We start from the raw sequence: 26,874 nt of genomic DNA, 5'->3' as shown, positions 1-26,874 counted from the left end.
TTATTAATTGTTATTAAATATTAAAATAATATATATATATATATATATGTCAAAGCCAGATTTGAAAAGCTCGATCTGTTGCAGAGGAAATAAAAAAGTGAAGAAGCCAAAAGACGCCGTTGCCGGGGATCGAACCCGGGTCACCCGCGTGACAGGCGGGAATACTCACCACTATACTACAACGACTTTGTTGGTGGTGTGAGAAATAGTTATCCTCATCAAGTTTTGATTAATATTTAAATAATATAATGCATACTTCTTTCATTATTTTTCTACCTTACCGTCAACTCCTTCATTTATAATTCAAATTTATGATCATTTTTCCATACAAAAGATATTCATCTCTCTACATATACACTCAATGGGTTTATTGCCATCGTCCAAGTTACTTATGACTAATTACTAACCTTGACATTGGAAAATCAATCGCTTTAAAAAAGCTGAAACTTGAAAATTTGTCGTTCAATTGGAATTCTCGTATGATAGGGATTATCGCATATTTCAAGTCGAATCATCATAAAATCTTTTATCAACGTTGGCATCGATTAATATGTGATGACACTTGTCCTTTTCAAAAATCCAAAAATAAAATCACGTACAATGTATGTATGAATATAATATCAATACATAACATCAAAATGGATGAAAGATAGTTCACCATTAGAATTGTCCTTATATACATTTTAGCTGAAAAAATGAATCTCAAGTATCAATATTTTCGATCTTATATTTTAATTAACATATTTTATATTGTACATCCCATATATACATAAAAGTTGGTTCAAATCCAGATAAATTCTTAAACAAATTACGTACATATATGCATTCACACACACTTTATTTCGGGCTATGCAGGACATTTATGTATAGACACGACATAATATTAAAGAAAGCAAACAACAACGAGAAACACACAGAGACACGCGTGGGTATGTGTGTGCTTCTGAGAACCAACGAGCTGTCGACATGTCTAATCCAATGTTCCCAAAGTGGAGAAAAAACAGAGGAGTCATAGTTCAAATGATTATGCCCAAATCCATATAAAGGACTGAAATGCATGCAGAGAAAAACATAAATAAAAAATATTAAATATTTGACTGCCAATTGCATGCATGCCATCTTCCAACAACTCGCCACGGAATCTCTTCCCCAATTAATATACTGACTCTTTATCTTTTTATTTTTTATTTTTGATAAATCGATTATAAGTAGATTTAATGGAATTATTTGATAAAACTTTTTAAAAAACCCATTTACCCTTGTAAAAAGGCAGATTACAAGTGCATTTTCACTCAGATAATTCAAACAACTCAAAATGATAGACGTTGATGCTCTCTCCATTCAAGGACTCTAGAGTTGATATTTTGACCCATAAAATTCGAAATATTTGACCGCTAATAAATAAGAATTTGTTCCCCACTGATATAACTCTTATGATCCCAATTATCTTAAAAATCTGAATCTGACTTAAATATCATAGAATTATAGTTAAGGATCACTTCAACAAACTTAACAATATATATTACAAGCCAACTCAATCACTCATCGCGGTTCAAAGGGCTTCGAAGAGGTCAAATCACCCCTCAAAGGTCAAAATACTAATTAGGCACTTCATCGAAGTCGCCAGATCACCATCCACTTCTACCCAAATAGACATCATAGTCTATATCATTGATAATTATAACAATTAATATACTATTCATCAACATTAATTATCTATATACATAACCAACACATATTAAATCATAACATTATAGTTCAATATTTCATGCTTTGACGCATGCATTTTGTTTTATGTGCAGGTCGTGTATATTATATCACAAGATGAATATATATCTAAAATAATATTTTGTATTTTATACCTTTGTGTTAAAGGTTAAAGTAAAAATAAAGATAAACTAAATTAAATTAGACTTTTTTTTAAAAAATTTATCATAATTATAAATATTTTTTGTTGTTTACAAAATTATAAATAACCTATCGTGATTAATAACTGTCTAACAAACACCGCCTCGTAACGACCCATTGTAGGAAATATTTATTAGACGGCAGTAATCTAAAAGAGTATTTACAATCAAGAGAATATTTATAATTTATTTAAAGTTAAAGAAAATCATTATAATTTTATCCTAAAAAAAAAATAGGGAAAGTTATAATTATGAGAAAATTGATAGCAGAAAAAGAAGAAAGACCTAGGGAAAGTCAGTTAACACGAACAAAGGTAGTTGGGGAAAGCAAGTGGAAAATTGGCTTGTAATCCAGGTTTGGCAACCCAAAGAAAAGTCCCATCACCTGAACCCCGCCCCTTCCAACTTTTAAGTGATTGTGACAATTGATTTTGGCATCTGTCAACTTCACCTTTCTCTTCCTTTTTCCTTTTTCCATGGAATCTTTGAAGCAAAAATGCAATTTAATTCATATATAGAAATTTTGATTTTGATATTTATATAATTTGGAGTCATATATCCAAAACCTTTTAATTAAAGATCTAATTCAGATATAGTTGAGCTAATTTTTTCTTTGGTTTTCTCATTTTTAAATTTGATATTTTTATTTTCATGGGATTTTTTTGGTAGGAATTGAAAAGCGTTTAAATTCATTCATGAACGGAAACATACATGAATATGAAATTAATATTTTGAATTGAGTTTTTTAAAGAATACATATAACTAGATCGATCCAAACTATCCATTTTATCTTTTTTACGTTGGTGAAAATGTTATAAACAAATAAAATGATGGTTTTAGTGATATGTGGGTGGTAAAAATAGGATGAAATTAATTATATATAATGAAAATAGAAAGACTGAAGAATAAAAACAAAAGGGACACTTATGGCCTCAATATTTCCATCAAGACAAGACTTTATTGGCAAGTTTTGAAGTGATATTACGGACTTGAGGTTTGCTGAAAATAGAAAAACAAGATTGATGTAGTGGTGCTACTGTTGGTTGCTTTAATTGAACAGGGAATATTAGGTAACTTAAATATATATATATTCCAGATGCATTTTGGGCAGAGAAAACGTTTTTTAATTAGATGTGCTTCAAAGAAATTCTTTGTATTTGGATTGAAATAGTTGAAATAATGGGATTTAAATATTTAATAAAAAAATCTTGGATAATTCTAAATTTGAAGGATTTTAAGTACTTTTATTCTAACTTTGAACTTTGTTTTGATAAAAATGGGTTGCATTTGGACTGAATATATTTGTATAATTTTAAATTTAAATGATTTCAAATCCTTCAATTTTTATTTTAAACTAAGTTTTGATAAAGATGGATGAATTTCAAATTTCTTCCAAATGAAGTTATTTGAAATGCTTTCTCCAAATCCAAATCGTTCTTTCAAATCCAAATACACTCTGAATGAATTTCAAATTCTTTTTAAATGGAATCACTTGAAAGTTTTTCTACAAATATTTTTTTCAAATCCAAATATACCCTAATTATGTTTTGTGCAAAAATCCTAGCTAAGATATTCATAATGTCATGGATTTAGAAAAATAATCTCTATTTTTGTTGGGATATCCGTTCCACATTAATTAGGAACTAGTAATATAAGTACCATATAAGTTTTAATTAAAAAGTTAAAATATATCCATTTGGATATTCATTTTAGACAACTCTTGCGTCCAACGAGCTCGAGGGGGATAAAATAATCTAATCATTACACCACAAGATCAATCAAATAAAAAAAAAAACAATTAAGAAGAAATTAGTCCGAAGGGGGATAAAATATTGACAAAATACTATGTTTTTAATGTGGATAATAAGTTGATTAATTAATTCATATATATGTTTGATATTTGAATTAATTATGAAAATATATATGAATTTATTGGATTAACATTGAAAAAGGTGTAGGTAGGTAGCTAGGTAGAAATAGTGCAATAATTGGGGGGAGGGGCGTGACTTAGATGAGAGAGGAAAAGGCGTAGTCCAATGAAGACCTGGTGTTCATCAAAATGGGCTCTGCTTATATATATGCAAACTGAAACAAAACTTGATTACTCGAATCATTTCATAGGACTACTTCCCACTCATATCGTATCTTGCCTTTTGTCTTCTTATATATGTTTCTTTTTTCTATTTTAAAAAATATTATACATTTACTTTTCAATTATTTTTAATTTTCTTTAATTTCTTAAAATAAATAAAACATATAAATATGTATATTTTCTTCACTTATTGTTAATCGTTCTGCCTGCATCTATTGGCGTGACTTGTGGTGACTTGACATATTTTATTTGTTATTTGTCGTGTTCTTTAATTGTTTATTGATCACATATAAATTGAAACATGCATGTTATAATACACAAAAATAGTGTATCATCACTTATAACACTTGAATTGATCTATATATATATATATATATGTTGATATCAACGCCTTCCAACGATAGCTAATCGAGAAATATTTTGCAAGTTTTTCGTCATATTAAAACTTCCCATGATTAAGACCATAAATTAGTGAATGTTAATCAATGTTGGCAACTCAACACAAGGATGGTAGCTAGAGGGTATATATAGAGTTCACTCAAGGCACATTGTGCATATCATGACAATAGTAATGATCATGAAGTATATAAGACTTCCCCGAAAACAAAAGGAATCAGAAGGAATGAGAGAAAGTAAGTAAAACCCTAGCTAGCTAGATAGGTACGTACCTGCATATATACATAGCTTTGCTGAAATCTTGAGACACACAACAGACATGCTGCAATGTCTCAACAAACTCTATGATCTTTTCATCTTCTCCTATTCCGATTATTTCATTATATGTAATATATTGGACAAGAACAATGGAAGTTATATATAGTCATCTTGTAGGACATCCGGGACATGATATCACAATTCGTTCATTAATTAATTAATTACGTACCTATACATGATATATTGGTACACCAACAAGATATATATAATTATATCCACTAATACCCGTTCGTTCGAATGATTAAGTATTAGTATATACGTACGATGTATGCGTATTAGTTCTCTTAAAAAACAGAAAAAAGAAAAAAAGTAGGTAGCTAGCTAGGAGGTGGATATATATATATATATGTATGTATGTATGTATTTATTTATTGAAGATGTGGAATGGGATTTGTCTAGTAGTGAAGAAATGTTGGTATGAGAAGAGCAATGTAGTAATCCTAGACGTTCTGTTTTGACGCAATACTCTCAACACCATAATAATATCCAGCTGTGTTACAAACAAACCCTAAACTTCACTTTTACCACACATATAAATACCTCTATAAATATGGCGTTGCTGCCTACATACATATGATCTTCTCCCTACACACAACTACTCATCACTTCATCACACCTATCTATATATATATCATTCATCTTCACATATAGATTAACAAAAATCATGGATTTGGCTCAATCATCTGAACATCTTTGCTATGTCCGCTGCAACTTCTGCAGCACTGTTCTTGCGGTATATATATTATTCCTAGGTTGTAAGAAACCAGCAATCTAGCTAGCTATGAAGAATTAAGTTGCTACAAGTATATATATATATATATATATATATATAGAGAGAGAGAGAGAGAGAGAGTTACATGTATGTATTTTGAGTCTTGCATAAGATAAAGTTAGGGCTTATAAACTCAAACTCCAATTGATATTGAGATTGTGATGATGTTGGAATTAATAAAAGCTGATGAGTTGATGTTGATAATGATAGGTTGGGATTCCATGCAAGAGGTTGCTGGAGACAGTGACTGTGAAATGTGGGCATTGCAGCAACCTCTCGTTTCTCAGCGCCAAGCCTCCTATTCAACCTCAATTCTATGATCACCAAACAACTCTTCACCAGGTATCTATATATATATATATATACTTACATTTTAGGATTCTTCTTCATTTTTTTTTAAAAATTACGTACATATAGAGTAGATAGCAAGTACATCTGTATGAATCTTGAATTTGTGAGAGGATGAAAAATTAATTAATATGTAAGCACACATATATATATATAATAATAATAATAATAATTTATACTGAAATATTTATAATGTTTCTGCAGCAGACTAATTTCTGCAGTGAATTTAAGAAGGGGCAGTGTTCATCTTCATCTTCATCAACATCGACTGAGCCCTTGTCCCCGAAAGCTCCATTTGTGGTCAAACGTATGATATATATATATATATATATATATATATATATATTAGTACATTTATGTACTCAGTATTTGTTTTTTTGGTGGTTATATGTATGTATATATATGGTACTAATTACATAATTTTTTCAACAATTTTCGTCTCGTGTTCTCTGATTTGAATTAACATTGTGTTCTTGGACTATTTTGCAGCTCCGGAGAAGAAGCACAGGCTTCCATCTGCCTACAATCGGTTCATGAAGTAGGATTATATATATGTTCTTGTGAACTAATTATTATTTAAATAATAATAAATAAATAAATAAATCGTTGGATGTTTAATTCTGTCCAGGGAGGAGATACAGCGCATCAAGACAGCAAATCCAGAGATCCCACATCGAGAGGCTTTCAGTGCAGCTGCAAAAAATGTGAGTTCCCCTTATAAATTAATTTGCTCATTCCGATCCTCATGCATGAAAACCCTAATAAAATACGTATTAATTAACCCTAAATCCTATATCTGTACACACATATAGGTAAGTCCTCATCGGATCTAAACAATCTTGTGTTTCATACGGAGGCAAAAACAATCCATTGCGATTGCTGGAAATACGTATTAGCCCTACTAATACCACAGAAATTATTGAAGAAAAAATTGAAAGTTGCTGTGTTATTATTAGATTTTCTCTATTATAATTATTAATAATTTTAACATGAGCTATGAATGCGTAGTACGTACTTTTCAATTTAATTATTCAAATCGAAAAAATTCTTCTTAGAAATATAATTAAGTATATATCTATATAGTTTCGGTATGTTTATTTAATTACACAAAAATCTAGCCATAGCTAGTTAACTGATTATTTTCGAATTCTTGGACAGTGGGCTAGGTACATTCCAAGCTCCTCAGAAGGGTCTCTTTCCAGCAGCAGCAACAATGTAAGAAATTACAACGCTTACTATTTGTTCGTCGAAACACAATTTTGTAATAGAAGATCTGAACTGCTCGTTGAAAACAAATGTTTTTTTCTGGTAATTTTGTCGAATGGGATCTTTATGGTTAATTTTTCGTCTCCGTTTTTGTGTACGTAGGGCTGATTAATTAATATGAAGGAAGGTGAAGCAAAAGAAGAGACAAGGGGTTACCAAGAATCGTTGCTGCAGCTTATAAATCTGGAGGCACTTTTTGCCATGGAAATTAATTAGTCTAGTAGTTTGCTTATTTAGTTTTAGTTCTGATCAGGCTTTAATTTGTTCGATGAAAACTATGCTTGCTAAACATGGTATAATTAATTTATAAACTATGTGGCATCGGACATATGTTAATGGATATATTATGGTTTATGTGTCCTTAATTTGGTTGAAGCAGCTTCTATGATTTTGCCTATCACTTGGCTGATGAAACCTAATGATTATGATGAGGTACGTTGTAGGTTTGTTTATTTTAATAATAGTTATTTGTGTATGTACGCATTTCAATAATTGTAGTTGCCAATGTGTTATATATTATGATTTGATGTTAATAATTAATATGTGATGGTTGTTATAGCTGTTGATGGTTGAATATATAGGATTAATTGAAGAATCAAGAAAACAATTGAAATCGCTTTTGTTTTTCCCTTTGAAAAGGGTCGAATATATAATATGCTTTGTTTATTTGTTTGATGGTACTTTATCGAATTATTTAATATTAGTATTTTAACACGTATTATTCAGCATATGAGATCTTATTTTATAAATAGATGACAATAAAATTCGAACCCACAACTCTTATTTGGCCTGAATCTAATATCATGTTAAACAACGGTCGACCCATTTAAAAATTTAAATTGTTGGAAAGTAGAATTAGTTAATATTAATTTTGCATGATTAGTATAAAAAAAATGGAGCCAAATGGTACATTGAATAGGATTGTCTCCTTTGGTTGTTGGACGTTCATATATTCAACTTCTTCCATGTGATCGATGTATCATTTAACATCTTACAAATGTTATGATATCAATTATTTGAAGAATTAATTTTTAGATATAAAAATTGTAAAATCTTTTAAACAAGATATAACACCTGAGATATATATAAACTTGTGGTCCCAAAATGATCAAAGTACGTACTTAGAAAGATGTTTAAAGAAAATTAGCAAGGAGTCAAACCATGTGCCCCGAATCTTAACTTGATTCCTAGGAAGATTAGTCTTAAAAAAGACAGCATATAATGTGATTAGGTAGTTGCACGCCTGCCAATTAATCTTAATGAAAAAAGACATGATTGTGTGGCCACACACGTGCAAACACATGCATATCAATAACTCATCATCAAGATTCATGGAATGATTCATAATAACTTCCAATTCAATCAGTACATTAATCTCTATGATTAGATCAGGAATAAACGTAATGCAGTGTTCCTATCATTAGTTCCAGATAAGCATTTCACGGATCTTGCAACTTCCATCCTCATCAAGTGGGACTGCGGAAGCTGCCGTTTTCCAGCTTGACTTGGCCCGAGTATTTCTGTTGTTCTACTCTTTGTAGGTGGAAAGACAACTGAAGCAAGTCGACAGTGTTGGCACCTTCAGGAGACGGAGATGGATAATGATAATGATTTAGACCTGATTCTCGTGAACGAGTTCCAAAGCTGACTCCCTGGTCGACGTCATCCGATGATGAACTAAAAACAATTGGGTTGAAGTTTTTTGGCTGAGTTTTCCCTGCAGGTTTAGTGGGATTCTGATAAAGACCGAGGTTGGTTTGGTGGTATTCTTCGAGGATGAGAGGATGGTCAGATGATATGCTGCCTGAGTTGCTCAATAAGTTTGGTGATTGAGCTGACAGAAGAGAGAGAGCACTGCTGGAATTTGTCCCAGCAGGTAACTCCAGAACTGATAGTGGTGAACTGAGAAGATTTTCGGGAGGATATTGCTTTCCGTTTTCATGCAGACGGAGGAGAGGTTTTGGAAGTACTTGATTGACGTTCAGGGGTACTGCTGACTGAGATGTTTGACTTGGCTCCTCTTCCAATTTGACGTGCCTGCTCGGGTGTGTGGGGTTGTTACATTGATCACCGGAGAAACCATTAGGAATAATTTTTGAGAATAACAAGGAGGTTCTTGATAAATCTGTCCCAAAAAATGTGGAACCTGCAAAACATTAGACTTTGATCATGACTTTGAATGAGTGAATTCAGCAGTTTGAGATTTCAACTAGTTAAAGTAGTGTTTTTGAGGCCGTGGATCATGGAGGCCATCATACACTGACTTTGAATGACAGATCTCGTATATTTTTAGAAAGCTATGTGAACTTGTACCTTCTTTCCGCACTTTACATAGTCCCAAGCACAGATAAGTAACATGATTGTAAGTAGATAAGATATCTATAAACTCCCGGTATATTAGTAAAGAAATGAAGTCTATATATATTTAACTTGTGCTTTGGTGCCATAAAATGGTGTTTGAGCACGAGATCATGTTTGGATGCTGTCTTTATGCTATATCTGTTCAAGCATGCAATCTGACTTCTAAGTTGTACATGAGATTCTCCAACAATAAGATGCTGAACCATTTACAATGTACTATCTTTAACTTCCAGTGCAGTTATGTTCTTGTAATCAACTTAATTGTACACAAACCAGAGAATAGTAATGCAAGAGAAGAAATATTCATTCTTTAAGGATGCAAGAATTTAGAATATTGCTCAAGTATATCAGCAGCTTACCAAAGTGAGTGTCAAATTGAGGCTTTCGTCGACGCTCATTGTGGCCAGCGAGGCGTTTACGACAACTGCGCTTGCCATCATCAAACTCTGTGAGTACGTGGAATCTGCAATTCAAGTAGTTATTTAAAATGCTATGGGGAAAATTTCAGGAGGAACTCATTTGATATCATTATCCGCTTAACAAAAATTATGCAGCAGCAGCAGGGTATCAGCTCTCTTAGGAGGAGAGCAGTAAAGAGCCATAACTTAGTAAAATGGACAAAGACAAGAACAGCAGAGTATTCATTGAACAATACAGGTAAAAAAGAAATCACATTACCAAATTTTCAGCAGCTTGCTCATAATGTAAGATAAGGATGAGAAGGAAGAAGCTTTACCTGCTGCATTGCTGGCAAAACCTTTGCTGGATGCCATTAACAATAACTCTAGCAGTTTTTGAGTGAACATCACACACTTTGTGCCTCCTATGGTACTCCTTTGAGGAACTCAAATCCTTGTTGCAACCATAAACAATGCAAACAGGAATCTGAGACTGCAAATTTGCAATCCGTGCTCTTTTTGCTGAAACTGATGGCCCTTGAGAAGGTGAGATTGAGTTTTCTACAGAAAACTGAATGCCCTTTGATTCTCTTGGACACGCCAAGTTCTCAATCATCGAACCAGACTCTACCAATTTCTCATCGTTCGTTTTAACTACCGAATTGGTGAATCTTTTGCCAAATTCTAGTGTGATGGTAGAAGTAGATGGTACAGATTTGCCAGAAACGCCATTAGCATTGTCTACTGAATTTTCCATGCATTGAGGACTGACTACATCAGGCTCTATAAATCCCATGCCCTCAATCTCAAACACATCCCTGATAGGAACCGAACCCGTTTCAGCATCCCATCCCTTTAATAGGTTTCTACTTCCATCTATATGCAATTCTACATCATTTGTGAAGGGAAGGCCTCTCCCCTCAAAAGGGTAACTTAAAGACTCCATTCTACCACTAAATTGAACTTGCTTTGACTAGCCAGCTCTGTTATAGACCAGCAGCAAAATTAACAAGAACCAATATAACTTCAATTCCTGTGGGCTGAACCTTATCTCAAAAAAAGAGAAACCAGTTTTACCAAACAATTTCTCCTTATCCTAAACAACTCCTGAACAAAAGCATTAGCTACAAACAACAGAAAAAGCCTAATAATGCTCCTGTTGATAACAAATAACACCCAAGAAAGTATCTCAATCAGAAACAAGTTTTTAACTAGTCACCATAGGAAAATTTCAACCCAACGCATCAAGTATGATACAAGTTCCAAAACTTAAAAAGATAAAAGATAATCAACAAGAAAATCAAGAAGAAATCACAGAAAATCTAAGCAACCAGAGCTGCCTGCTGCAGTGTCCTGCACCCAATAGAGAAAAAACAAGGTTCTTCTCTTCCAACACAAAGAGAATGGTCAATATCAAAGAAACTGAGGAATACAAGCAACTACAAGAATGCCCACTTGAGAAAAATGATCAAGAAACGAACAAATCACTCGTATAATGCCAAAGATTTCATCTTGAACCAAGATTGAAGAACAAGAAGAGCCGTTAAATGCCTACCTCGGAAAGATATGGAGAAAGAAAGTGGGGGTGCAATGCTATGTAATTATGTGACGGTGTGCTGAATGATAGTAGAAATACTATTATAATGAGAAATGAAGTGGTGAGATTGAGAAGGTGATACACTGAGTGATGAGAGTCAGCAATAGCATCATTTCCCACTACCCCACTTGCCAAAAAACAAAGGACAAAGTCCAGGTCTTTTATAGCTTTTGATTTGGTGATGTGTGTGTATCTTGTGCGTGTCTCACTGTGTGTGGAACAGAGAGAGAGAGAGTATGATGTGAAACTTGTACTCGGGGAAAACGGTGAACAAATAATAATTAAAATTATAATAAATCGCATCCTTAGTCCTTGAGTTTAAGCTTAATGATACAATTAATTCATATTTTTTGAAAAATTATACATACATTTTTCGTATAAAAATTTGATACTGAATAGAGGGTGCATTTATGATTTTATAAATAACAGAGGATTTTTGTATAATTAAATTTAATTTTAAGGAATGTCATGTAATTTATTCTTAAAATCAATAATTCATTTATGTTAAAAATGGTTCCTATGTATGGGCTAATAATCATTTTATATGATGTAGTGAGCAGACAAATAATCACATTTTTGGAGTGGGCCAAGATCCAACCCATTAAACACAGACTACCTGGACGGCCCAGCCCGTTCAAGGATAATCTGGACTGTTGCTACTCTCTTCATGGACTAATTCAAGCCCAATACCAAATCAATATTTCAAAATTTGGAAATACATTTTATTTTTGTTTTTAATGATAAATTTAATATCATTTATGGGAAATTCCGTGTCATCCATTTGAATACTATTACGCAACAGGGTGGTGATATAATAAAATAACTAACCACTAAGAATATTGATATTTAATAAATAAATAAATAATTAATTAAAGTGCCCATGATTAATATTTTTGATATAATAAAATAACTAACCACTTCACGTAAAAGGAGAAGGGGGGCAAAAGAAATCAGAGTCCCAGAGCCATCACCAAAATTTGAGTGTGTAAAAAAATAGGTCAAATTCAAGCTATACTCGATATTTTATGTATTCAGTATTTAAATAATTGTTATTTATTCTTTATTTTTCAAACTATACTTGATATTTCATGTATGAATATTTAAATAATTGTTATATATTCTTTATTTTTTAAAAATTGAAATATATATTATTTATCCAACTGCTCAATATACTACAAGATCACTGAGATAATTACACTCTTCTATCCTTAGTTTTGGTGTAATTACGCGTAAACCCTCTATAGTTTGAAAATTACATATACTATTCTTGATGTTTGATTCCGTCTAACAAATAAGTACCCCATTTAATCACAATTTATCGAATTTACTAATATTTAAAAAAAATTGAAAAAAAACTATATTTTTAATTGCTAAACTTATTAAAAAAATAAGTTTGTTTATACTAAATAATGTAAATAAACTTAAACTTTTTGACTTAGTGGTAGCTATTTACCCATTTTGGTGCAGTGAGGCATGAGAATACTTTACACATTAAATTTGGTAAAGTTGGAGGGATAGGACAGAAGCACATGATAGTCGTTAGTGTCCAATCCTGGACCATGTTATAGAGTAATTAAATTATGTATTCTTGTTGTGGTTGCAAAATCAAGTCTCAAGTCCCCATGAGAATGAGAATGAGACCCAGACAGATGCATGCACAATGCTTGGTTTGTCAAGGACAAGACTTCACACAAATCAAACCTTCTTGGAAATGAATTATCTATATATGCCTCCTCACCCTCTAACTATTAAATTTGCTACTTCTCGGTAAGCTAAATTACACTTTTTTTTTTTCATAAAATTTGTTATAATTATAATTACATCTTAATTTCAATATCTCTTTAATAATGAATCTATTTTGTTAGCCTCTGTTCGTTAGATTTTTATTTAATTTTTATGGTGAACTAATCAAAAAAAAAATTTTTGAATTATGATTTATAATTTTAAAATTTTTTAAAATATTTTTATGAACTAATTATATGCTCTATAAATTATTTACTTTACTCATTTTTTAAAAATCAGCAAGGATAAAGTAGAAATTTCCACCTCACCACCATTTAGGGGATACATAATTATATTTTATAAGAAGTGGTATTTGTAATTTTCTAAATAAGGAGGGACACTTGTAATTATGTTAAATATTAGAGAAGATTACTATAATTTACCCTATTATTAAATTATAAAAATTCATATTAATTTCTTTTTTATTATGTATAATAGCAATGGACACAAAACGTTGTCTGGATCGTTCAAACTTAGTAATGACCAACTGTCTTGAATATGTAATAGGGACTTGTGCCCTTGCTCTTAATCAGTGTATCGATCGTGATATTAATGAATTGGCATATCTTGGGTTCACAAGTTCCTCAGACGTAAGAAATTCATTCAAATCCAGTAAGTGTATTTTGAAATTCAATTACAAATAATTCTTCATCCTAAAGATAAGTAAAGACATGCAATTGAATTTTTTTGATAAAAACTTATAAGATATTTTGTCATACCAATTCTTAATTCATGTCTATGTAATACCAAAATAATCGCAGACTTTAAAATATGACATGCAGACCTTCTCATATTGTAATAGATTGCGAGGCAACATAATTTAAGAGGTAGATCGTACAATTTAAGATGTATATCTCTTACTATGTTTTCAGCAAGTCTAAAAAATGCTCAATACTTTGCCCTTAACGGGCATTTGGACTAGTGGTTTGATTCTCGATTATATGGATACTAATACATAGAATCCCATCACAACTCTGATGAACTTAATCTATACATTGCTTATACGCAAAATGAGAGATAAGATAAGATAATGATGATAGAGGTGAAATCACAGTCACTGACTGTGATGATGGTTTCTTCTTCACTCCATTAATAAAAACTGGATGATTTCTAATCATGCACAACTACATCAAACTGCTTTAGTGGTGCTTTTTGCTCAAATTCTTGGACTACCCACAAAAGCAAAAGAAGAAAAAGAATAAAAAGTTGAAAGACATGGAAACATTCATGTAAACTGCACATAATGTTGTGAAGATCTTTAAAAGAAAAAAAAGCAGAATCTCTGGGCTGATCTTGTCACAAAACTCAATAATTCTCCCCACAATCCCAAGCATGGAATAATGAATTCATATCAGTATTTGATATTAAATAATTAAGAAACTGGTGCACCAATCCTGATTCTGTCAATGTGGGTTGTCCCGTAGACAGGCAGGCCGTTTGAGTAGTAATCTAAGTCATGGTTTGGTAAATCAAACAGGTCTGAACTTGAATCACTGTCTGCGCCATCATCAACATCACTGAATTTCCTCAACTCCCTAATTTCTTCATTGTCCGCCCAATTTCTGGCGCTGGAAATCCTATTTGATGATAATCCGTTCCTGGAAATATTCCCATTGCTGAACCTGAATTTCTCATCCATTAGCCCGCAATCCGTGCTTGTTTTTCCAGCGGTTCCAAGATTTTGAGGCACGGAAAATTTCGCCCTCTGGTGATCAGAGAAGTTTCTCAACTCCTTGTACGATTTCGTCGGTGTGTTTGCAGAATTAAAACCTGATGAGGAGTTTGAGTCGTTAGCTGCAGAAGTTGTTGTGATTCTGAAATGGCTGATGCTGCTTCTCCGTTTCCTCCCACCACCAGGCCTTTCTTCCTGATCAAGATCCTTCTGGCCTGATTTCGGTTTCTTCTTCTTTCTTGAAGTTGTTTGGTTGAAAAGAGAATTCAAGAAACTGGCGAGTCTGCCGCCTGGAGAGCTGGGCTGCTTGTATTTCTTGTTCTCTTTCGGTTGTTTCTGATCTGTCGGGAGATTGTCTGGATTGACTGGGTTCATCATTATTGGCAAATCCAGGCTCATCCTGGCTGCTGCTCTTTGTCCTTGAGGCCTGTCGATGAAATCGTTGTAGCCTGGATTTTCATTGGCCCCGGAGAAATATCGGGCCGCCTCAAAAACATCGAGCTCCCCGGAATTATTCCTCCAGTGGAATGAGTTCTTGTTTGGGTGGGAGGAAAGCCCCGTGACAGGCATTGTTCTAACAACAACTTAGTATTATAAGTGAAATGTGAGTATGTAAGATGTTTAATTGGGAAACTTAGGATATATCTATCAGGGGGTTAAATATATCGAGAACGCAAGGAAGGTGTAAACGGGGTGGTGTGCTGTGAGATTGTGGAGAGAAATGGAGATAAGGGCTTTGAAATGATTGAGAATGATGGTTACGGGGTCCCTTTTTATAGTAATCAAATGCACTCTTAATCATTATATAAATGACTTGATCCGGGTTTAATTTATTATTTTAATTTAATTTCCTTCTTTTTAATTATATATTATTTTTGACTTCTTTATCGTTTATTTCATTTGATTTGGTAAGAATCCACTATATTTTAATTATAAAAAAGTACTTTATATGTCACATTACAAGAAAAAGTACTATTGATGTTAAATATTGATAATAATATTAAAATTATTATCAACGAATATACATCACGCAATACCATTAGCTGTTTTTATATTGATACGACAATTATATGCAAAAAGTTTCTATTTAAATTATCAATAATCCTTATACATATGTCACGAAAGTCAATAGGATACAATTTATACATAACTTTTTAATAACAACATATATATATGCTCATTTATTATCACTAAATATATAAATAAATTTATATTATAATTCATTAAAACTTTTTTGGTAGTATTATATACATGTGTATATATATATATATTATGCTAGAGTGTGCATCACAAGAGTTGTGGGGATAGAATTGGAAGAAGCTTTTGATCCTTGTAGTGTTTGAAAATGAAAAGGTAGTTGTTGTGTTTTGTGGGGAGCAAAAGAGGTGGTGTTTCCTTGGATGCTCATCATCTTAATCATTTTGTACAAAATATTGTTTAGACTTTGGTGGGGAACAAGAATTTTAGTGGTACTGAAATCAGTTTATCGTATCATGTCTCTTTTTCCCTCCTTGGATAAGAAAATATACATTATTAAGATTTAATTCTTTTTTTTCGTACCTTCCAAACACAACTCTTTCATTTGATCGATAAATGTGAGATCTTACAACGAAAATGTTGTGAGTTCGAGTGATTGAGTTTTATGAATATACGTGTATATCTACTTTTATAATAGTTTGTTATTTTAATTTATTTTATTTGAATATATTCGTTGATTTAAATTATTAATGTATTGACTCAGTCGTTGAATTTGAATTTAATGAATGATGTAATGAATTGCATACCATAAAAAAAACCAAATAAAATACCTTTTGTTGTAATTCTAGTTTTTCCTAAGATTTCATCTTTTTCATGACACTGAATTTCTTTTAGTTAATTGTATTTTAACTCCTATATTAATTATAATTATTTGTCATTTTAGTCTTGTAATTTATTAAGATTTTAAAATAATCCTTCCCTTTTTTAAATTTTATGATTTTGGGATAAAATTTGCCGAATTATGTTGTTACTTTTCGACCAATTTCAAGAAATTCGACTCAAATTTGTTTTAGAATTGCAAAAATTCAAAAAGTGAAGGATTATTTTACTATTCTAACAAATTATATGAATAAAATGCCAAAAATATATACTTGGACAACTAAAAATACAATTCAATTTTACTGCGCAACAGGATCGTATTTCTTTTTCTAGATTACAATGTTGTAGGATTTTAGTTTGATCCACACTATTGTGTTTGAACATTTGTGGTCGCACGTGCACTATGATCTATATTATTACAAATGAAAATTTTGTTGTGTAACTTTTAAAATTTTAAGTTTATACTTTAATTCATTTTTTCTCTTAAAAGAAGAATTTAGTTTGAATAGTAATTTTAATTATTTTAAATCTCATATTTATAATATTTTTTTCCTCTTGCCGACTGCTCCACATTTTCCTCTCACCTTATTTTTTCATATTTTTCCCTCATAAACTTTTTTTTTTATAAATTCATAATTAAATTTTTTTAATGTCATATTATAATTCTTTTTTATATATAAGCTTGCGAAGATCGCGTTCTGCACCCTCTAGTATAAACTAAATACATACCGTTTATATGTAATCTTGGCGCCTATGATCGACTTTTTTGTTGTTTTAGAGCATAACTTTTATTTAATTTTTAGGAAAAACAATAACATTACATAATTACTTGCTCTGGCCTTAGTGGAAATAATTATTAATTATATTCCTACAAGCACGAGTATAATTAGTACTAGTTATAATTTGGTGTGCTAGCTATGTATATATATATATATATATATATATATATTGTAGTTTGATAAATATAGCAAGCAATTAATAATTTTCAACATGCGTAGCTACTTAATTAAAACATTTTAACTTTTTTTGGTAGTGCAGGACATGATTGTCGTTAATAGTGAACGCATATATATCTGTCGACTCTCAATAAATAAAAATAAACATAAAAAATCATGCTACGTGATATGATAAGCTTCCAAATAAAGCATTGATAATGTGCACAATTAGATTAAACTGGCTAGTGATTAATTAATTACAAAATTAAACTAAGAAATCGTATATTTGGATCATTGGTGATTTAATTTAATAAAGGGTCATGTGTAATTACACTAATTTCAGAAGAGGACAATGTAATTATTCCTAAATTTTTTATTGACGTTAATATTTTCTATTCAAAATCCTAGCGTGAGGGAAACAATTGTAAAAAGAGAATTCTTGGAGTGGGGGTGGGGGTGTAAGTATAATTTCAAAAATTCGTTTAAGAAAAAATATAATTTTGTATGTTTAGAAAGGATCTAAATATAATAAACCCTTTATGATCCATGTCTCAACCATAATTGAGAATTTGAATGATTCACAACCAACAGAGGATTTTGACAGTCCTGAAAAATGCACAAGGAAAATCTTGGAATCATACAGCAATACAAGATATGTATATATATGTGGGTGGACTTCATCTAAATCATGTGGAACCATCAATTGTAGCCAGGAGAACAAAAATTTTACAAGCTGACAAACACTCACATCAGTACAAGTAGTGTTAGATTGAGTTGAAATCAACTAAGTCACAAGATAGCTTCCTGAGAAGATTGGCAAACATGAATAGATGGTTCAACCAATTAACACACCAATGCCACATATCTAATTAACATGTCCATTTTCAAAAGCCCACATGTAAACTTCTTGCATATCTTAGTGGACATGCAACAATTTGGCCCAGTTAGGATGATGATCATCTCATTAACTAATGGTTGCAGGACACGTGGCCGTTCTTGCCACTCTGGCTGCTAATGTCGTCTTCTTCTTCCCCTCCATCATATATATAATCCATACATATGACATGTTTGGTTGCTTTCTTTTCCTCTGCACCATGCACTTAAAGTTGAGTTTGATGGCCACTGCTTTCCCATCTATGTATGTCTTAGGGCTTGTTCCCTTTTCACTGCACAACTGACTTCAAAATAAAAAGGTGATGAGAATATTGTGAACCAGGAGAAAAGAGAATCCAAACAACACTTATCAAGATTTGAATCCTCAAGTGAACCACCAATGGTAGGCTGGGGCTAAGTGGGATGGACCTACCATCTGTTCAATACTGAGACAGGAAGGACATATATATGATGCCACATCCAAAATTGTCTCCCAATCTTGCCCATATATAGCTAGTGCACAGTGGGCTAGGGGAGTTGTGGGTTTCTCTCCTTTAGGTTTTGTTACATCAAACTGCTTCACAATTACCTCTACTTAATTAAGCTAGAGTTTATGTATTATGGACTCATAATTAACTCATATCATGTGTATATGTGTTAACAATATGACTAATAATCATGATAAGCTACCTATATAGCACATATTAAAAGCTTGTGTCTTGCCTTTTAATAAGTTATAATGATAACAACACCTCATCATATTTTAATAAAATTTTCGTGTTTTAATTTGATGATCAATATGAATACTTATCTACCACATGAGTAGTAGAATCATAATTTTCTACAAAGTCATTATTTAAATTACAAATTAGATATATATATCTTTCGATATATTTTTCAATCAATTCTGTTAATATATATATTAGTATATGAAATTATTTTGAATCCCAAAAGGTTGTAGGAAACCGACTTTGCTCCTTATAGGTATATTGTAAAGTATGAGAGGTTTTCTGAACGATAAAAAGGGTAGGGTAGTAGGTATAGATAGGCAGTTGATTCTAACAATGTAGAACCTTGAATGGGCTATTCCACCACATACATTCAACCTATTACTAAAGTTGGGTGCAGCTAATGTATATCTGTATATAGCTCTGATCCAATTCTCAAAAGTCATAGCCACTATTTACGTAAATTGTGGCAAGACACACAACTACACACCCGATTATACACGACCCTATACAACCAACTCCCCCCCCACCACACACACACACACACGAAGAATATATATATAGACAGTATAGACCATATGGACCATAATGTTTGGATTCATATTTAGAGTGTTTTGTTGTGTTTTATGGAGATAGAGAGAGAAAAACAAAGATAAATAAGTATGTGTTAGAGATAGTATATATGTTTGGATTTATTTTTGGAGATAATTTAAAATAAATATTGTATGTTTGATGTTTTGTTTTGAAAGACAAAAATTACTGTTCATTATCAAATCATGTCTTTTTTATATATAGTTATGTATATGTGTGTATATATATATGTACGTATTATGCCAAAACAGTTAAAAACACCCAGATAAGATGTTTTTATATGATTACAAACATTGGGTATATTTTGACTTATCCCGGATATAACTTGAAAATGAAAACAAACATAGTGAAGGATATTTTTGGTAACTTAAAAAATTGGTGTCACGGTATAAGTAATCTTCTCTTATGAGTGAAAATGAGATTTTTTTTTTTTTACATAGTATAGATATATATATATATATATATATATAGAGAGAGAGAGAGAGAGGGGGGAAACGTGGCATTACATAGTACACTAAAAGTGGGTTGACAATAATCTTATAAAAATCAAAGATGAAAACCCTTTATAGCAATATCTGATGAATCCCATTTAAGATTCAAAGTCTGCAGATAAGAAAGCAATGGATTGATTATATATATAATGTCACTTTCTTGAGTTGTTGCAAATCTTATCCTGAACGTCACTGATCACCTTTGGAATATCAACTTCTTGGTTGGATTTTTTGCAGACAAAAACACATCAATTTTCAGCCCTCAGCTCCTTATATTCATTTTTGAGTAATTATCTTATCAATCAATGGTCGATTATCTGCCTACTTCCCTAACTTCTTTTATCACAAAAAAGCTTCCATAAATTACATTAATTATTACAAATACATTTATGTTAGATTGAAAATTACAGACATTAATTCCAGTTGAGGTTTGTAAATAATAATGTAAATTATGCCTTATTACAAAAATCAATTTATCTCCAAAAACATCCCATTATTCTTGAATTGATTCATTGTTCAACTAATTGGAAAACAAATGCATAAATTTTGAATATAAGTTATATAATTATTTTTGTGGGCTTGTTATCCGTTATGTTCAAAGCCCAATGTAAAAAGTTTGGGATTTTCTTGTCCCTATGAGACCCAATTAGATCAATCATTAAACTACAAATAAAAGCTTCAGGCCCATGCAACATTCGAACATCATCATCACCTACAAACGCAATTTATCACATTGCTCCAAAATCTACCAATAAAAGGATTAATAAATTAATTAATTAAATATAAATTCAATTTTTTTAATTCTGTAGCACTATCAAATGAACCATATGTTAACATGACCAAAAATGTTTAATTATATATGTGGGTACTAACTTTAGTCATTAAATATGTGTTGACATTGTTTTACATAATTAGTTAAATAATCTGATCTTCGGATCTTTGCATTAATTAATTTGACAACTCTGATTATTGTTGTAAAAAAAGTAAACTTAATACTGACATAAAATACCAATTTCAACTAATTAGGATTAGGGGACCCCCTAAAAGTTAATTTAGTAAATCTGATATTAGTGTAATAGCCTTTTATTTTCATTTCATCGTCAACCCTAAACTGATAGCATGGGGATCTACCTAATTTACATTAATCAGACAGGGCAAAAATAACTAAACACGTCAAAGATTCGTGGACTTTGCGCACAGGTCGATTCTATTCAAACCCAACCTAGTTACATCATCAATTTCTACAACTGTCTGCTCATTTTCATATCAACAGATTACATCGGGTTGTACAATTTGATTATTTTTATAGATATATTGCCCCAAATATTAAGAATACTCTTTTACTACTCTCGAACTATTCTTGTATCAATTTCACTACTTTAAGTATTAGAGAGATATAATTGAAATCTATCCAATATTGTTTTTTTTTATAAATATAAATTTTATTAAATAAATGGTAGTACATCGGTACAATACAACATGAAAGGCTAGTCAGTCACTTCGACAGGACAAGGGATCCGGCATAAACGAAAAAGTGTACAAGTACTAATAGAAGGATGTAAATCAACACTAAGTATCCGTTGTCGGACATTATCAATAATAAGTTTTCCTACAGAAGGTGCCCCGCATATTCCTCCATCAAATCGTCGAAGATTGCACTCGCGCCATATGTGGTATACCAGAGCGCCCAATAGTACGCGATAAGAAGTCCAGTCACGGTGGGGCCAGTCAAAACGCAAGGTGCACCGGATCACCCTCAAGTAGTGTCTTGAGTAGGGGCAATGAAAGAAGAGGTGATTGTGTATTTCAGTAGTTCCTTCGTTACATAAGACACAAGTGGTATCCAAGTGAGATAGCCAAGGCTTGTCAATTGTAGAAAGCTTTCCAAGGATAGTGAGCCAGAGGATAAACGTATGGCGAGGAATCTTGAAGGGGCCAAAGAGTAGTGAAAACCAGCCTACCTTGGTACTCGCAGTTCCGAAAATCAAGAGTAGTGTAGCCAATGTCAAAGGCCCAATTTGTGATCGCCAAGAAATACGGTCATGCCCCTATGGATATGTGGAAGAGTATGGAGGATCTGTGAACAATGAATATCCGTAATATGGGGCCATTGTAATTGCCTATCCTCAATTACAACCGCAACTGTATCTGTCAATTGAGTACCCGTGAGATAATGACCATATAGAAATTGCTGGATAAGTGGTCCCAATTCATGCCAAGAATCATGCCATAATAAAAAAAATCTGTAAGTGTAAATACACGAGAAATAATAAACTGATGTGAAACTGAATTGAAAGAATCTAAACTTAAATTTATTACATCATCGTATTTCAAGTGTATAGTGAAAATCACACAACTGCAATTCTCCATAAATTAATTTAAATGTAGGTACCGACCACCTACATCGAGGTCGTACCACATTGATTGGGTAGTAGATAAACATTGTTGGATGGATGATCAAATAATTGATACATGTGTGCTATTTATATTTCAAGGTTAATATAATAATATGATATATACGACACAACCTAGGAAAATTAGTGATCTGGGTATAGAGGCATTTATAGTACTAGCTAGCCAGCTAGCTACTTTTTCACTGCTGCCTGCCTTCTATTATAGATATAGTATTAAAGACATCAAACCACCTCCAATCTGAGAGCGGATCCAATTTTGTCGAGTCGAAAAAATTTAATTTAATTAGGCGAAGTTGATTGAAATTCCATGATTAATAAGTCACGTATTTTAATCCCTTCAATATATAGGTATTAGTATAATTATAATAATTGTTGATTTACTATAATAATAATTATTGATTAATTCTACATATTTAATATTAATAATTGAGGACGTGTATCTGTCGAGTTAAATTCCCTTTATTTTAAAGAAATCTTGTATGAATATTTTTGTTAGAAAGTATTCGCCAAAGTACAAAAATAAAAATTGCCTAAAATACTCTAACTAGGGATGAATAAAAAATAATAATTTATTGCAGTGTCATATTGATTGGGGCGACTAGTTAATATTCCTTGGTCGGGGTACATTAATTAATGAAAAGGTATGTTTAGTTTCCTAACTAATTGCCAATTAAAATGTAGGAATGGTACTATAAAACCTACATACACACACTCATTATACATTTCATTTAAATACATAAACACCAAATTGAATGTATTTCGTGTTTAATTAAAAATGTTTAAACATAGAAACTTTTGTCCAATCCAAACTGGATACTGATTCACTTCAATTCCATAACTTTATTAACCTAAACGAGATGCATGCAGAAATGTCTTGTTTCCGAAGTACTCAATTATAGAAAAAACACACACATTAGTGAGTGGAACATTTGTTCTTAAGAAATTCGGGCATAAAAATGGTCGTGGTATCTATTTCTCTGTAATTAGAATTAAAATGAGTTATATATACATATATATATATATGTGGAGGGTATATATTAAGATTAGTGATAACAATGGATCGTGTTTGAGTAGGTTTACCAAAATCAGAAACCCCACCAATCAAGAAATTTCTAGACTTGAGACTGCCTACCTCTGGTCGAGAATCGTTGGGGTTGGACTTGGTTGATATTTTTAAAATACTAAAAGTAAATATATTTTTTAAAATAATATACTACAATAAATTTATAAATATGGGACAACAAGATTATTGAAAGGTTATTCTTTTATAAATTTTTATATGGATGTTTTAGAAAATTGAAATATTATGAATTATTGTAATTTATTTAATATTATTAATAAAAAAAAACATTTGGATTCTACCTCATTGTTAATTATCGAAATCAAAGAAATATACGTCCTCCCTCCACTTAATTTCAACTCAAATCCACATTGAGGGGAAAAAGAAACAGGAAATTCGACCCAAATACATCTAGAACCTATGCAATTTTATTTTAATAGTTTTATATTTAAAAAGATCAGTTTTCGTATAAGTGCGGAGGAATCTGTTCTTTGGGAGCCAAACATCAGAAACAAAACATACTGGAAAGGAAAAGACAGGACATCCACTGAGAACTTGACACCTTTGTACTTTATGTCTCCCACGTACGTTTTTTACCAACAGTAATCAGCTTCGTTCAGAGTGTCCAACCTTCTTGGATGTCCGTGAAATCACGAACATAACTATAAGATAATTAAATTAAATAATTAACACATATTTTAATTATTTTTCAAAAATAAAATATATATGATAATACGTCATATTTTTAGTTCATAAAATATTGAAAATATAACAAGAATTTAATTTTTCAACAAATGTGTATCTTTTATTTTTATTTTTCATGAAGTTTCAGGTTAGTCAATTACACTAGAAAAAAAAAATGAATATTGACTACAATTTTAATTGATATAGATTAAAAATTATTGTAAATAAATTTTATTGGCCATGGTTAAATAAAATCGTTACAAAAACATAAATTTTTCATTAAGAAAAAGTTATTTGTCATGGCTAAAAGTTGTGTTAAAAAAATTTGCCATAGTTTTTGGCCATGACAAATGTTTTAGCCCACCTCACAAATACCACGGCTAACAACCATTGCATGGCTGTGGTCAATGACTAGTTGTTATAATTTTTTAATTTTTAAACATGGCTAGTTAAATATTGTATTTTTTATAGTGTAATTATTGAAGTAGCTAGGGTTGTCAATCATCGAATCCAAATATGTAGTAATTTTTTATTATAAATTTATCATAGGTAATTTAAACTTCTGCAATCTTATATGAATACTATTTTTGGATTAATTAGTGTCCTCAGCTGATTTTTGTGCAGGGTTTTCAGATGATTGCAAATTTAGTTGAATTTAAAATATCGATTTAATATTATGTCAAGCCAATTCATGGTGGATTTAGCAAGTATCAACAAATTATGTAGTTTTGAACTATAGGATAGATATTTTTTATTTTAAATTCTGCAATGAAAAAATCTCCGAAAGAATAGGGTCAAGGAGTTCCAACGGTTTAAACTAAACCCTGATCGACTTATAATACTTTTGTTGTGTAATTTTTACTTTTGAACTGTTTAAATTAATTTGAATTAAATCAAAAGCTATATATAGCTCCCTAAAAACTTCTGTAACTTAGTGGTATTACAAATATTAATAAAAGTATTTTTTCAAATACTTAAACTTTAATTTCTTTTATTATTTTTATTTTTTTTAAATATTTTAAATTTTTATCATTGTTTAACTTATAATTTTTTCTCTATAATATATTTGTACGACAAAAATATAAACTATTGCAAACAGGGGTTTGGAAAGAATGAGCAAAGTTGGGTAAGGAGCTGAACTTGATGTCTAAGTACAAAAGTTGGGATATGATGGAAGCACTATCCCCAGTATCTAGCTTAAAAGGGTACAAAAGTTGTACCAAACTTAATTTAATCTATTATCATACTAAATTAATTACATTAAGAGTATTATTCTCACTAAAATAAATAAATCAATTTTTGCTATATTATAAATGACCACTATTTAAAATTTATGATAAATTAATATTATTAACCATGATTAAGTAAAACTAAAATAAAAATTTAAATTTTTACGATGATTAATCAATAGTTATAGCCAAAACATTTGTCATTGTTTTAGAGATGGCTAACGTTTTGGTTACACTTATAGAACCAACGCCCAATGGTCGTTGTGAAGTCGTGGTTGATTTGTTATGGTTTAATCTATGACAAAATCAATAAAAACTATGACTATGGACCAATATTCTTATGGTTTAATCTATGGCAAAAGTATTTGCTATAAATTTTAATCGTGAAAAATATTTTAGTCTCGCTTACGATAACCACAACTAACATTCGTGGTTAATTAGTATCCATTATAAATTTTCACTTTAGACTATATTAATTAACATAGTGAAAATCATATTTTTTCTGGTGACGATGAAAAAGGGTATTTTAAAATTAAGAGAATTTTTGAAAATTTGTAGCGATCATGATATGAATTTGAGTATTTGCAAAAGATTCGTGTTTGAAGATTTGTGAAAAAGAAAGGTGTAGAAATGAGAATAGGTAATTAGAAAGCACTTGAAGATGTTCCACACCTACCCTCCACAACTTGCCCTTATCCTCTCTCTCTCACTCTCATTGATTGAACAACTGCAACGATGATGAAATGACACAAAGAATAAGGAATAAACTGATCATACGATCAATCTCTTGTTCGAAAAAAATGTTTTACGACCTGTGAAGGTCTCTCTTTTCGTGGAGGAGAACTACATAAGACCTTTGTTTTGTTTTGGTTTTTTTTTTTAAGATTGATTTTTGATAGGTCTGATGTTGGTAGCTTAAAAACTATGGTTAAGACAATTCCGCCTAAGCCTCAATAACTATTGATGGATTGAATTTATGGTGCAATAATAGTAACTGCGCAGTACTTAACTATATGCCTTACTAACAATAAATGATATGGTCCCAATTTCTTTTTTTTTTTTAATACAAGCAATAATTTAATTTTTATATTAATGATTTAATA

General features: G+C 31.2%; 3 protein-coding genes and 1 non-coding gene across 5 annotated transcripts; 1 reads left to right on the top strand and 3 right to left on the bottom strand.

Moving 5' to 3' along the window:
• Positions 1–114: 114 nt before the first annotated feature.
• Positions 115–186, bottom strand: TRNAD-GUC (transfer RNA aspartic acid (anticodon GUC)). The gene has a single exon. It is a non-coding gene; the product is annotated as a tRNA-Asp (tRNA).
• Positions 187–5,263: 5,077 nt separating this feature from the next.
• Positions 5,264–7,574, top strand: LOC105164506 (protein DROOPING LEAF). Of its 2 annotated transcripts, none has more exons than XM_088884326.1 (7): positions 5,264–5,446; positions 5,696–5,827; positions 6,041–6,140; positions 6,323–6,371; positions 6,462–6,537; positions 6,992–7,048; positions 7,202–7,574. In XM_088884326.1, exons 1-7 carry the CDS (start codon positions 5,378–5,380, stop codon positions 7,205–7,207), a joined length of 489 nt encoding a protein of 162 aa, XP_088740452.1. In that variant the 5' UTR covers positions 5,264–5,377; the 3' UTR covers positions 7,208–7,574. The 2 variants fall into 2 exon arrangements, with proteins under 2 accessions (XP_088740452.1, XP_088740451.1); XM_088884325.1 differs by having other exon boundaries at positions 5,270–5,446; positions 6,038–6,140.
• An 833-nt stretch (positions 7,575–8,407) lies between these two features.
• Positions 8,408–11,598, bottom strand: LOC105162326 (squamosa promoter-binding-like protein 6). The gene is given in 4 exon segments (XM_011080335.3): positions 8,408–8,592; positions 8,594–9,245; positions 9,820–9,923; positions 10,197–11,598. Coding segments are annotated over 4 exon segments (1,437 nt in total). The 5' UTR covers positions 10,805–11,598; the 3' UTR covers positions 8,408–8,519.
• Positions 11,599–14,274: 2,676 nt separating this feature from the next.
• Positions 14,275–15,656, bottom strand: LOC105162320 (protein BIG GRAIN 1-like E). The gene has a single exon (XM_011080329.3). It carries the CDS (start codon positions 15,477–15,479, stop codon positions 14,610–14,612), a length of 870 nt encoding a protein of 289 aa, XP_011078631.1. The 5' UTR covers positions 15,480–15,656; the 3' UTR covers positions 14,275–14,609.
• Between the last annotated feature and the right edge of the window lie 11,218 nt (positions 15,657–26,874).

Source organism: Sesamum indicum, linkage group LG1, assembly GCF_026168435.1.
Source record: "Sesamum indicum cultivar Baizhima isolate 11 linkage group LG1, ASM2616843v1, whole genome shotgun sequence".
Classification (NCBI taxonomy): Eukaryota; Viridiplantae; Streptophyta; class Magnoliopsida; order Lamiales; family Pedaliaceae; genus Sesamum; species Sesamum indicum.
Note: the sequence above shows the minus strand (reverse complement) of the source record. Positions and strands in the feature narration are given on the sequence as shown.